The sequence below is a fragment of the Emydura macquarii genome, unplaced genomic scaffold (genome assembly GCF_026122565.2).
Source record: "Emydura macquarii macquarii isolate MOO-44397 ecotype Brisbane River unplaced genomic scaffold, CSIRO-AGI_Emac_v2 contig_1230, whole genome shotgun sequence".
Classification (NCBI taxonomy): domain Eukaryota; kingdom Metazoa; phylum Chordata; order Testudines; family Chelidae; genus Emydura; species Emydura macquarii.
The window spans coordinates 13,612,997-13,626,843 of NW_027131367.1; the positions used below are offsets into that span (position 1 = coordinate 13,612,997).

At 52.0% G+C, this 13,847-nt stretch overlaps 1 protein-coding gene across 1 annotated transcript in view; it reads left to right on the forward strand.

The window, feature by feature from the left end:
- The window catches only part of ITGB4 (integrin subunit beta 4), a 56,574-nt gene that overhangs the window by 30,546 nt on the left and 12,181 nt on the right, over positions 1–13,847 (forward strand). Inside the window, exons 20-30 of the mRNA XM_067547577.1 lie at positions 718–906; positions 1,598–1,701; positions 2,092–2,150; positions 4,527–4,550; positions 4,736–4,884; positions 4,983–5,162; positions 6,109–6,257; positions 6,907–7,111; positions 8,779–8,939; positions 10,105–10,285; positions 12,416–12,553. Coding sequence (XP_067403678.1) covers positions 718–906; positions 1,598–1,701; positions 2,092–2,150; positions 4,527–4,550; positions 4,736–4,884; positions 4,983–5,162; positions 6,109–6,257; positions 6,907–7,111; positions 8,779–8,939; positions 10,105–10,285; positions 12,416–12,553 — 1,539 coding nt within the window. The remainder of the gene's footprint in view (positions 1–717; positions 907–1,597; positions 1,702–2,091; positions 2,151–4,526; positions 4,551–4,735; positions 4,885–4,982; positions 5,163–6,108; positions 6,258–6,906; positions 7,112–8,778; positions 8,940–10,104; positions 10,286–12,415; positions 12,554–13,847) is intronic.

Here is a 13,847-nt window from a genome sequence, read left to right on the forward strand (position 1 = left end):
GGGGGGAGAAGGAGCTGGGTGGGAGCAAGGCCCCCAAGTGGGATTAACCCTTCAAGAGCCTAAAAGGCTCAACAGGGCAGAGGTTCTCAGGGGAGACCATTAGCCAATGGCCTTTGTGGGAAACGGCAGGGCTGAGCTCTTCAGGTCTCTGGGGCAGAGCCAGGGCTGCTGCTAGAGCGCCCCGGAGCACATCAGCTGCCCGGCACTGTTTGTTCATCCTCCTCAAATACCCAGCTAGCGCATGCACCCCCCACTGCCCTTGGGTCCCCCCAGCAGCCTGTGAGCCGTGCTAGCTCTGGTCAGGTGCCGCTGGCATCCTGGGCTTGTCACATGCAATCACGATCCCCAAGAACAAGGCACCAGGCACCGGGCAGCGGATGGATTGAGGGTCTCCGGGAAGGTCCTCCTAGGGGCAGTGATCTGCGGAGGGGTAAGTTCCGCAGGGGCCAGGAAGAGGTGGCAGCCGCTGTCAAGCCAGGGGGTTTAACGGGCCCCTTGCTGGCGTCTTGGCAGAGAGGCCACGGATGAGCTGGACCATGGAGCCAGAGCCCCCCAGCAGGGCAGGGCAGGGCAGGGCAGTGTGACGGGGCAGCCCGTTCTGTGGATAAATGGAGGGGCTCTGTTGATGCGGCTCCTCCCACCAGCACGGCAGGAGTGCAGGACACAGCAGGAGCCTTGGAGCCCTCTGGGTTTTAACCTGCTCCCCCCCACCCGCAGGCCGCACCGTGGGGTTCAAAGAGGATCACTACATGCTGCGGCAGAGCCTCATGGCTTCGGACCACCTGGACACCCCCATGGTGCGCAGCGGTTCCCTGAAGGGCAAGGACACCGTCCGCTGGAAGATCAACAACAACGTCCACAAGTCGGGCTTCTCCTCCCACGCCGCCACAAGCCCCAAGGAGCTGAGTGAGTGCTAGCGCCGGGGATGCTGGAGGGGAGGGGCCGTGCGTGGCCTAGCACGGACAGCAGATAGGAAGAGGGTTTGGCTCCCTTGGGGGTCTCCTCCCAGCCCTTCATTATCCCTGGAGTCCTAGCTAGCTCCTTTCCCGGGACAGCACCCCTGCTGCAAGGGGACTCCCATTCCCTTTCTCTTCTCTCGTCCCCAGGGGATAGACGCCCGCCCCATACAGCATGTCCAGGCCCCATTGCAGTGACTGGGAGGATCCCCCGGGCCCGCTTCCCTGAGCATCCCCCCAGACCTTCCAACCTAGCATTAGCGCAGGCGGCGGCTGCCTGGATTTGGCTTTCCGCTCTCCCTGCTGCGCAGACCTGCTGCTTTGGGGTGTTCTCCACCTCCCGGCAGAGGGAGCGGGGAGGGAAATGATCACTCCACCCCTCAGTCCAGAGCGGCTGCTGAGACAGCTCCTCATCCAGCTCCCTGCCTTCCTGGGGCTCTGGTTGCGCCTTGCCCAGCGTTTTCTGGATGCAGTGTCTGATGGCCTGAGCGCTGTGCGAGACATCCAAGCCCTGGAAACTGGGTGCTGCCAGCTGGGGTCTCGGCCACCAGGGCCCCTGGCATGTCCTGGCTCCTGGCTGTTCACGGGGTTGTTTCTCTGACTGACCGTGAGGGGGGCTGACTGAGAATTCCTCTCTCCAGTCCCTTATGGCGTCTCGCTGAGACTGGCCCGGCTTTTCACCCAGAACCTCATGAAACCGGACACCCGTGAGTGTGAGCAGCTGCGCAAGGAGGTGGAGGAGAACGTAAGGGGCTGAGCCGCTCTGTCTAGGGTTTGCCTTTTGGGGCAGGGGGAGCCAGGTACCGCCAGTTGGAGCTGCTGCTCTGTGGCTAGGAGTGCAGGAAAGTGGGGAGCCCGTGGGGCACAGCAAATAGGGCTGGGGGGCAGAAGGAAACGGACATGGATTCTGAAGGGCTCGTCTCATCAAGGAGGTTCTTTCCGCCAGGGCTTTGCCTCCCTGCCGAGGGCGGTACAGACGAGGGGGAGGCCCTGGGTTCTCTGGCTGGGGTGGTAGAGATGGGGAGGTAGGGAAAGAGAGGGCTGAGCGGATCCTGCTTGGTTTGCATGGGGGCTGCTGTGCTGAGTCCCCACGAGGATGTTTTGTGGCTGTAACAGACTCTCTTGCCCCTTACAGCTGAATGATGTTTACAGGCACATTCCCGGTGTCCACAAACTCCAGCAGACCAAGTTCAGGTGAGTGACCCGGAGACGGGAACGGGTGTAGGGGCGCTGGGAACAAGGGAGTGCATGTGGGGCACCCACAGCTGCAAACTTTCTCAGCTCTGACCCCAGGGTGGGCACTCTGTCCCAGAGGCCACCTCAGCTCTGCATGGGTGAGGACTCATGTCACCTCATGACGGGATGCAGAGAAAAAGTTTCTTGACATCTTAAATGACTGCTTCTTGGAGAAGCTCGTCCTGAAACCCACAAGAGGAGAGGCAATTCTTGCTTTAGTCCTTAGTGGAGCACAGGATCTGGTCCAAGAAGTGAACGTAGCTGAACCACGTGGTAATAGTAACCACGACACAATAAAATATTACATCCTTGTGGGGGGAGAAACACCAAATCAGCCCACGACAGTAGCATTTCACTTCAGAAAGGGGAACTACACAAAAACGAGGAAGTCAGTTAAACGGAAATTAAAAGATACAGTGCCAAAAATGAAATCCTTGCAAGCTGCATGGAAACTTTTTAAAGACACCATAATAGAGGCTCAATTTAAATGTATACCCCAAATTAAAAACAATAGGAAGAGGATCAAAAAAGTGCCTCCGTGGCTAAACAACAAAGTAAAAGAAGCAGTTAGAAGCAACAAGGCATCCTTTAAAAAGTGAAAGTTAAATCCTACTGAGGAAAACAAAACAGAGCATGTTTTCTCTCTGGCAGCTGAAGTGTAAAAATATAATTCGGAAGGCCAAAAAAGAATGTGAAGAACAGCTAGCCTAAGACTCAAAAAGTAAGAGCAAAAATTGTTTTAAGTACATGAGAAGCAGGAAGCTGTTAAACAATCAGTGGGGCCAGTGGATGATTGAGATGCCAAAGGATCACTCAAGGAAGATAAGATTATTGTGGAGACACTAAATGAATTCTTTGCATCGGTCTTCATGGCTGAGGATGTGAGGGAGAGCCCCAAAACTGAGTCATTCTTTTTAGGTGACAAATCTGAGGAACTGTCCCAGGTTGAGGTGTCATTAGAGGAGGTTTTGGAAGAAATTGATAAATTAAACAGTAATAAATCACCAGGACCAGATGGTATCCATCCAAGAGTTCTGAAGGAACTCAAATGTGAAACTTCAGAACTACTCACTGTGGTATGTAACCTATCACTTAAATCAGCTTTTGTACCAGATAGCCAATTTTTAAAAAAGTGTCCAGAAGTGATCCTGGCAATTACAGGCCAGTAAGCCTAACTTCAGTACCCGGCAAATTGGTTGAAATTATAGTAAAGAACAGAATTATCAGACACCTAGAGGAATAGGATTTGTTGGGGAATAGTCAACGTGTTTTTTGTAAAGGGAAATCATGCCTCATGAATCTACTAGAATTCTTTGAGGGGGTCAACAAGCATGTGGACAAGGGTGATCCAGTGGATACAGTGTACTTAGATTTTCAGAAAGCTTTTGACAAGGTCCCTCACCAAAGGCTCTTAAGCAAAGTAAGCTGTCATGGGATAAGAGGGCAGGTCCTCTCCTGGATTAGTAACTGGTTAAAAGATAGGAAACAAAGGATAGGAATAAATGGTCAGTTTTCAGAACGAGAGAGGTAAATAGTGGTGTCCCCCAGGGGTCTGTGCTGAGACAAGTACTGTTCAACATATTCATAAATGATCTGGAAAAAGGGGTAAACAGTCAAGTTGCAAAGTTTGCAGATGATACAAAACTACTCGAGATAGTTAAGTCCAAAGCAGGCTGCGAAGATTTACGAAGGGATCTCACAAAACTGGGTGATGTGGCAACACAATGGCAGATGAAATTCAATGTTGATCGGTGCAAAGTAATGCACATTGGAAAACATAATCCCAACTATCCATATAAATGATGGGATCTAAATTAGCTGTTACCTCTCAACAAAGAGATCTAGGAGTCATTGTGGATAGTTCTCTGAAAACATCCACTCAGTGTGCAGCGGCAGTAGAAAAAGCTAACAGAATGTTGGGAATCATTAGGAAAGGATAGAGAATAAGACAGAAAATATCGTATTGCCTCTTTATAAATCCATGGCATGCTCACATCTTGAACACTGCGTGCAGATCTGGTCAGCCTATCTCAAGGATGATATATTGGAATTGGAAAAGGTACAGAAACAAGATTCAAAGAAGAACTAGATAAGTTCATGGAGGATAAGTCTATCAATGACTATTAGCCAGAAGCTGGAGCTACAGGGAAAAGTCAGAGGTGGGACTTGAACTCCTGCCCGCAACATTCCCATGAGGGTGCTCTGCCGCCAGAGGAGCAGCTCTCTTAGTACTAACCTGTTATAGATAGATTCTAGATATTTCAAGACCTTCATGCCTCCCCAAATGGGATTTGGTGGGGTTATTCACTCTTGCTGGTCTTTTTTTCCCTCTAGGTTGCAGCCCAATGCTGGGAAAAGGTAAGTGGAGTGCTCACGTTTCTCTCTGTGTCTGTCTGTCTCTCTCTTCATCTCTGCGCTCCTCACCTGTGCGGCTGTGTGTTGGCTGATTAGCTCCATGAATGGCTGGTTGGCAGAGGTGTCTGACTGACAGAGCAGGGGCAGGATATGAACTCCTTTCTCTTCTCCCCCTGACTGGCCTGCAGGCAGGATCACACGATTGTGGACACGGTGCTCACCGCTCCCCTTTCGGCCAAGTCGGAGATCGTGAAAGTGACGGAGAAACACGTCTCTCAGGAGGCTTTCAATGAGCTGAAGGTGACGCCAGGTTACTATACCGTGATCTCTGACCAAGGTAGGAGGCGGGCTCTGGGCTTATTGACCAAGGCAAAACAGGTGTGTGTGAGGAGGGACCCTCCCATCTCTGCCCTTTCACCCTCTCTGCCTGCCCAGATGCCCACGGGATGGTGGAGTTCCAGGAAGGTGTGGAGCTGGTGGATGTCCGGGTCCCACTCTTCATCAGGGAGGAAGACGATGATGAGAAGCAACTGCAGGTGGAAGCCATTGATGTCCCCACGGGGATAGCAGAGATTGGACGCAGGCTCGTCAATATCACCATCATCAAAGAACAAGGTGAAGGCCCCTTAGCCATGACAGGGGTGCAGGGGAGTGTGATAAGACATTCTCAAACCTAGATTAATAGATCCTAAGGCCAGAAAGGACCATTGTGATCATCTAGTCTGACCTCCTGCACAGCACAGGCCAGAGACCCTCACCCAGTGACTCCTGCATCCAGCCCCGTGGTTTGTGTCTGAACTAGCGCGTCTTGATTTTGAAGACAAGAAGTGAGAGCGAGTCTTCCACAGCTGCTGCCTCCCTTCCTGTGCAGTCCTGGTCGGCAGCCTCCATCCCCACGAAATGTCTCATGCTTTCAGCAGAAGCTGGCATTCGCGAGGCTAGGAGAGAATTCTTAGCTGGGCGTGAAGGAATAACTCCGGCTATTTATTTCCTCTATCCCTTTTTCTCCTTCTCTCTGATCTTCCCCTTTTACACCCTTTTTTCCTTCTTAACTTTTAGGTAATCTCTGAGTGATGCCTCCCAAATCCATCTTTCTTCCTGGTGTTTCTTCTTAGAAACTGCACTGTAGAGACTACCAGATCCTCGGGTTTTTTTGCTACAGTTTCTGGGCTGACATCTCAAATACACCGGTCCATAGGTCGCAAAATATTGCTGGCCATAGCACTGTCTCTTGCAGCTGGACGTGAGCCCCAAAAAACTATTTCATTGTGGTCTGAAGAGTAGAGAAAGACACTGGAAGTCAGGATTCCTGGGTTCTATTTCGTTCTGTCCCCTTAATTTTGCTGTGTGACTTTTGGGCAAGTCACTTAGCATATCTGTGCCCGAGGGCCCACAGCTGTGAACTGAGGGTGAATGCTGGCCTTCTCTGGGCTGTTGAGCGAAGTGCTTTGACAGTTTGATGGCTTTAACCCAGCTCTATTCAGAGGGGGTGTGTGTATGTTTCTAAGAAGCCTCCATCCGATATTTATTTCACACGGTCCACTTCTCCGACTCCTTTCAGCCAGCAGCATCGTCACCTTCCTGCAGCCAGCCTACTCTTACAGCCGCTTCGACCAGGTGGCCAGAATCCCTGTCCTTCGGGAGATCCTGGACAACGGGAAGTCCCAGGTCACCTACCGAACTCGGGATCTCACCGCCAAGGATGGCAAGGTGAGGACTGTGCTTTCTGGTGCTGGTGGAGCTGAGTATGGTGGCATGAAGCCTAGCAAGCAGGGACCGGTTATTTCAGGGGCTGCCTCAGCAGAGGCAGGTCTCAGTCAAAATCAATGAATGGCAACTGTACTCCAGAGCTGGGGAGAGATGTGATCTAGAGGTCTGAGCACAGAATGGGAGCCGGGAACTCATAGGTTCTCTTCCAAGCTCTGTCCCACCAGGTTTGCCTATTGGAGGCCTGGGTTGTGGCTAGTAAAAACGTAGGTCTTTCTGGCATCTTGGCCAGTCTTCTGACATGCTTGCGGTAGTGCACTGTTTTGGAAAAGCCAGGATAAACCAGGAAATTCCCCAGCAGGAACCATGTGCTGGTCATGTCCTGAAAAGCCTCCTGCAGCAGGGTCAGCCTGGAGAGGTCCTGCTGGATATGGGCCATACTACAGGAGCGATAGCGCTAGAGAGGAGGCTGGGTGTGTATTTATATTTCCTGAGAATACTGCTATGCAGGTTCCTTTCTGAACCTGCTACAGTACTGAGCAATAGCCCATGGATACAGTGTGGGGAAGGGTGACTAACGAGCCATGTCCCGTAGATGCTGTGGCTGGGGGGTGATAAACTATTTAGCATGTTCTTTCTTCTCCTTTCCCAGGACTACATCTTCAAAGAGGGCGAGTTGGTCTTCCAGCCTGGGGAGACCCAGAAGGAGGTGCAGGTGCCCCTGCTGGAGCTGACTGAGATAGATGCTCTTCTGCACAACCGCCAGCTCAAACAGTTTGCCGTGGATCTGCTCAACCCCAAGTACGGCGCCAAGATCGGCAAATACCCCCAGACCACAGTAACCATCACCGACCCAGGTGGGTGTGGTGCCGGTGAGCCGTGCTTTTCCTGCATCGCCAGGTTTTCAGGCCATGTGCTGCTGGCAGATTGACTTTAGGCCAGGAAAGGTGGTGAGAGGCATGTATCACACGGGTGACGTGTACAGATGTGTGACCTGGGCTACCAGAGATGCTCCTTTCCCTCCATGGGCAATGCCCTGGCCTCAGCATGCTGCAGGTCTGGGTCCTAGCCCCAATAGGGCAGCTGCCTGGTGTATTTAATGAGACAAGGTGAGCGAGGGAATATCTTTTATTGGATCCACTTCTGTTGGAGGGAGAGAGAAGCTTTCGAGCTGCACGGAGCTCGTCTTCAGGTCTGGAAAATGCTAAATGCAAGGTGGAAGAGATTGTGTTTAGCATACGTAGTTAACACACGTTTCAAGGGACCACTCAAAGTGAAATGGCCTGTGAGCATCCTTCCAGGCGTACTGTGGAAGGGAGCTGGTGGAGGGAGTTGCTAGTGGGTTAGAGATGGTTGTAATAAGCCATAAATCCTGTGTCTCTGTTCGGTCCGTGATTTTTCGGGTCTAGCAGAGTGGTGAATTTAAGCTCCCAGGCTCATCTTTTGAATGTGTTGTGCAGGTTTCCTTGGAGGATGAGGACTGACAGGTCTGATACAGAGTGATCGCTTGGTGAAAAGTGTTCACCCGCAGCTGACAGGGAGTTTTTGGCTTTTATCGTTTTCCTGTGCGAGTTCATTTGAGAGCGTAGTGATTGTCTGGTGTGAGTCACATCATTGTTGTTAGGGCATGGAGTGCACTGGATGAGGGACGCCACATGTTGTGATAGGCACGTGTAGGACCCCTGGACCTTGAAAGGTGGGTTGTGGGGGGTGTTGATCATAGTAGCCTTGGAGTTAGATCTGCAGGCTTTGCATCTGTTGTTCTGTTGTGTTTAATAATATAATTTTGGTTCCCCCTAGTGACAGAAGTATGCATAGACAGTACCTCAGTCCCAGAGACTGGGAGGGGATGGAGCATGTGAATTGCAATCTGAAATGAAATTGATTTCTCTGTTTCCTTTCCCTGTGGATCTGGGTGCAGGTAGCTGTGTTTTTTGGGGGCAGTCGATAAACCACATAGTGCTGTCTGCGCCATTGATGTTGAAGTCCCATCCAGGGGCTCTGTGGGGTTTAGATATCTGTGCAAGCGCACATGGAGGGACCCTTCCCTCATGAGCCATGCTATACAGTTGGATGACAGATCCTATCGGAGAGCTGCATGTTCTTGTCACCTATTGGGTAGAGCAGTTGTTAAAGTAAATTATTTGATACGTACTTGACACTGTCACAGCGGCTTAATGGAACCCTGTGAGCCAAAGGAGAAATGGTTATTGAATGCATAAAATGCACGATAGACAAGCCAAACGCTTCCAGAAAGCCGAGCCAAGAGGCAGCGTGGCTAGTTTTGGGGACAGGACACCTGGGTTCTATTCCTGATTCTTGCTGTGTGACCGTGGGTGTGTCACGGTGCCTCTTTGTGCCTCCGTTTCCCTTCTCTGCGAAGGAAAGCAGATACCAATCTGCTCCTGCGGGATGGCTTGAGAGCTAATTTAGCAATGAGCGTAAAGCGCTGTAAGAGTCAGAGCTGGAGAAGCGTGCTGACGGTCACTGACGCCCACGTGGCATTTCACTCTCCCCGCTGCAGAGGTTGTAGATGGCTTGCAGATCCCGAAGAGCTTGAACCAGTTCCCTCCGTCTCCCAGAGGCAAGCTGGGTGCACCGCTCAACCCAAACGCCCAAGCTCTAAGCGCCAGGAAAATCCGCTTCAACTGGTTACCGCCCCCCGGCAAACCCACAGGGTACAAGGTAAGGGATAAACAGGTTCCTGGGGTGGGCATGGACAACTCATCCCCCTGGGGCGTCGCAGCCACTCCAGTCCAATGGTCATTCATCCTGCAGCGGGGAAGGGAAGGGAAGGGGCTGGAAGGTGGGAGAGCATCGTGGGCACCTGAGCTCACCTAGAGCTTGATGGATGGGCAGGATGTCCTGGGCGGGTTCTCTCTGACCATATTAAATCTTAGACACGTACAGTAAGAGAAATTCAGCAAAGGGATTACCTCTCCTATGGAGCCTGCCTGTCTGTCTGTCTGTCTGGTGTGGTGGTGGGGCTGGTGTGGCCTTGGAGTTTGTGGACGTGAAAGAACACATAGCTCTGGGGAAAGCCAAGCCTAGAGCCAAGCCTTCCCTGTGCACCTTTGTCAAGGAACCTCGCCTGTTCGCTCCTGTGTCCCCCCCCACCCCCCCAGCTACTCCAGCCCTCTCCACCATGCCCAGTTCAGCTGCTGCACCTCAGTCCTTTCCTGCAGCATATCCAGCCTGCGACAGCCCTCAGGTCTGAGCCCCAGCGTGGCTTTGCCAAGGCACATGTACCTCGACCTGCAGTACCTGCCTCTCTCTTGAGCAGTCGTGGCTAATCGTGCCTGAGTGCTTTCTAGTTTCCCGGTGCAGAGCCCCCTGAGGACTCAGTTAGAGCCATCAAACATATTTCCCTTAGATTGGAAGTTGCATTTCTCCAGAGGGGAAAGGCCGGTGAGTTCTCCCTGCGCTCCCTTCCCACAGGGGTGTTGCTAGGAGGATGAGGGATTAGCAGGCAGAGCTTCCTGCCAGTGAAATCTCTCTCGAAGGGAAAGTGGGGTAAACTCCTGCATTTAACACAGTAAGAACTAGACGAGGCAAAGCTCCAGAAAATGTACTGAAGGGAACAATCCTGCGCCGGATGTGGACTGGACTAGATGAAGGGTGAAACTCCCCTCTGTGCAGACAGTGCATCACTTATGCCCTCAGAATAGGGCTCTGAGCATTGGGGTGAATTGCATCCTGCGGTGCGTAACACTTCTTACCCCAGGCTGCCGGGGGCAGTGGGTTGCAGGATGTTTGCCCATGGTTTATAATTGCTCTTGGTGTCTGGGAAGAGGAACTGAAGGAGAACAGGGGAGTGGAGAAGCATTCGTGGTTTTCTCTTCGATTGTAGGTGAAGTACTGGATCCAAGGGGACCCTGAGTCAGAGGCCAGACTGATAGATTCCACAGTGCCATCGGCTGAGCTGAATAACCTGTACCCCTACTGCGATTACGAGATGCAGGTCTGCGCCTACAGCAACATGAGCGAGGGGCCCTACTCTGATATTACCTACTGCCGCACGCTTGAGGACGGTGAGCTGCTCCCCCGGCTTGTTCCCACGGGCTCGCGTGGCGTTTGTGGGGATTAGATCTTAGTGGGCAGCTGATGTGGCCAGAGGACACCAGACCTTACCCGCGTATTGAAGGCTGATGCCTCTTTGGAAGTGTACTCAGGACAATCTGGTCTTTTAAGAGTCCTGGTCTAGTGGTCTGCAGCCAGGCCTGGGAGCCAGGAGCATTTGAGTTCTACCCACTCTGAAATAGGCACCCTCTGTGACTTTGGGCAAGTCACTGAACCTTTCCCACCCTGGTAAAAAGTTCCAGAGGGGTAGCCGTGTTAGTCTGTATACAGCAAAGACAAGGAGAGTCCTGTAGCACTTTAAAGACTAACACATTTAATTTCTGCAGGCATAAGCTTTCGTGGGCTGCAACCCACTTTGTCTTGTTGTTTTTCCCACCATGTGTCCCCAGCTGGGACATCTCAGGGCATGTCTACACTGCATCTGGGAGCGAGCCTCCCAGCCCAGGGCCACAGACTCGTGCTAGCATAAAAACAGTTGTGTAGACATGTCTTTAACCTTGTGATGTGAGCAGGAGCTCAGGCTCTCACGCCCACCTCACCACAGCCCAGGTTTAACAGCCCGAACTTCAGCGTCTGCATCACTCTTTTTAGCATGCCAGCATGAGTCTGTGGACCTGGGCTAGGAGATTTGGTCCCAGATGCTGTGTAGACGTATCCTGATAGGTTTCAATTTCTCAAGTGCTGAGCACCCTCCGTACCAAGTGATTAAAATCAGGCCTGTGTGGCCAGGTGTTTTAGCCCCTTCTCATCACTGGAGTATCTGAGCCCTGGGCGTATTGGGGATATTATTCCCCTGCCATTCCCACAGGGTTGTTGTAGGGATGAACTAATTAGTGAAGATGAAACATGTTATGTGAGTGTATTACAAAGGGCTGGAGGTCCAAGAACTGCTCAAATCTTTATAAACTAAGAGTATTTGCTTGTCCAGGTACCAATCTGAAAATCTTCATCTTGTCCTGCCCTGGTCAGTAGCTGGGGATAGCTGGTTTATTAAATCTCACCATAAAAACAACAAAACAAAGCAGAAGGCCCCAAACAAATGGAGACCTGAAATATTGATGACAGAATTCCTGTCACCCAATGACAGCTGAACAGCTGATGAAGTTCTGAACAGAGCCAGAAGAAAAAAGGATTTTTTGGTTCACTGGCAATTCTGGAAAAAAAAAAAAAAAAAAAACCAAAATAAAATAAAATTTGGAGTTAAACAAAACATTTTGTTTGACCCCAAATGTAGCATTTCACTTTGGTTTCAAGCATTTAAAAATGTTTTTGATCGTTTTTTAATAAAAATTACAGGAAGTTTTGAAACAAAAAACAGAAACATTTCATATTGAAAGTGTTGAGATGAAATGTTTTGATTTTTTTAAAAATATTTTTGCGGCTTTTTTACCAAACCAATTCAGTGAAATCTACATGAATTCATGAAACCTTTCATTGTCACTGAATCTGCATTTCTTTTTCCAAAAAAAGGTTTTTGCTAGAAAATTTTCACCCAGCTCTTAGTTGTGAACACACCTACCACCACATGCGCCCACTTCACATGACTCCTCTTTGTTAATGCGCTTCTGAACGCTGTGTGCTGCGTCTTCGCAAGTGGCAGTGGGATAGATGCCCCAGGAGAATGTCTGAGATCTCAGCGCTGGCAGAGCAGGATGGGGAAGATGAGATTGGGGCAGTGGAAAGATGGCCACGCTGAGAGAGGCCCACATTGCATGGTTTTTGCCCTTCCATCTCTGGTTTGTGGCAGGCAAGGCTTTTCCCTCCATCAAATCCCTTCCTCCAGGGGGCCCACAGAAGGAAGCAAACTGAGGGAGGAGAGGAGAAGACAGCCCAGCGTGGGCAGCAATAGGCACACTGGAAATGTCTAGATACCCTAGGCTCTGAGATGAGTTTTCCAGCACCTTGCAGAGCAACTGGTGTAAATTAAGCATGTGGTGGTGCCACAGACAGTCAGGAGATCTCCCCGGATCGAACCACGCTTCCCTTAGTCATGTCCCACCACCCGCCCCACAGATACCCAGCTCCCCCTCTCCCTGCATGCTTTGTTTCAAACCCCACCTCTTTGTTCTTGGTCCTGTTAGTTCCCAGCGAACCTGGCCGTCTGGCTTTCAACGTCGTCTCTTCCACTGTGACGCAGCTGAGCTGGGCTGAGCCTGCAGAGACCAACGGGGTGATCACGGCTTACGAAGTCAGCTACGGACATGTCAATGAAGATAACGGTAAGAGAGGGCTCCCTTGCTGAAAGTCCTAGAGCAGCATCTCCATTAGACAGAGACACTAAGACCGTGGCAGAAACAGCCAGGACCTGTCCCCTACAATTCACTGTTCCCAGCCCCATTCATGCAAGCCAGGAACTGGGGTTAGGAGCAGCTGACGCTATCCGATGAGGGACAGAGCACAGGCTGTTGGGCAGGTGGGTGGTGTTGGGATGCCAGAGCCCAGGACAGATGTTCAACATTTAATGATGTGGTCCTGGGAGTACCCTCAGCTCCCATTGACTGCATCCGACTTCAGCGGGCGTTGGCGACGCTCCTCCGCTGGAAGGATCAGGCCCTAAAGCTGGGTGTGGGTGCACAGAGTAACGGTCAATGAAGGGTCTAGGGATGATGTCCTGGTGGGGACTGGGAAACGCCCGGCTGCCGGCCCGTTTCCCTGCTGACTTTGGGAGCCTCCCAGAGATGGAGTTACACCCTGCGAGACACACGCAGGATGGCTGACTGCATGGCCTGTAGCATCACCCGCCTCTGTCCTGACACCTGCAGCCCAGGCCTCATTGCGTCAGGGGCTCCATGGAGCTCCCCAGAGAGGATCCAGGGGCTGCAGTCTGGGAATGTCGGGGAGGAGGATGGAGGCGCTGGTGTGGTGCTGCAGTGCGGGGGCCGTCTCTGGGGGCAAAGCACGGTGACGAAAGCAGGAGTGAGCCCTGTGAAGCAGGGTTGCTCTGAGGTCTCCTGCTGCTGGGTCAACACATGGGCCCAAGCCGCAAGGGTCAGACGTGAGGGGTTGGTTTGACCCATTGATGCACGTCAGCTGTGACGTTTGGGCCTGGATCTCGACCCTGTTTGGGGAGTTAGGGTCAGGGGATTTGGTTCTGGCCCATCTCTAGGCATTTCTTGGAATGCAATGGCAGGCCAAAGCCGTGCTGTTTGCATTGCTCTTATGAAACCGTGAGACACCTCCAGTGGGTTGGCACGGAGGGGTTCCAGCTCTGCTCCGAGTCCCTTTGACTGCTGCGCTGCTCGGTGCCCGTACCCCAGCAATGCTGACCCTGTTAGCAGCCTCAGGGGGGGCTGACACCCCCGGGATAGCCCAGTTGGCTACTGTCTGAGCTGGATCAGGACTCAGGATCCGATGGATCCTTGGCTACCCAGGCCAAGTGAGTCTCTCACGTCAGTCTGTCGCGCCCCCTCTGGATGTGTTGGGAGCAGCGTCCGTGGGCCCCGGTGGGAGATGATGGGCTGTCAGAGGCAAGGATGATCAGCACGACAGGCTGGAAGACTGGGGGGAAAAGAG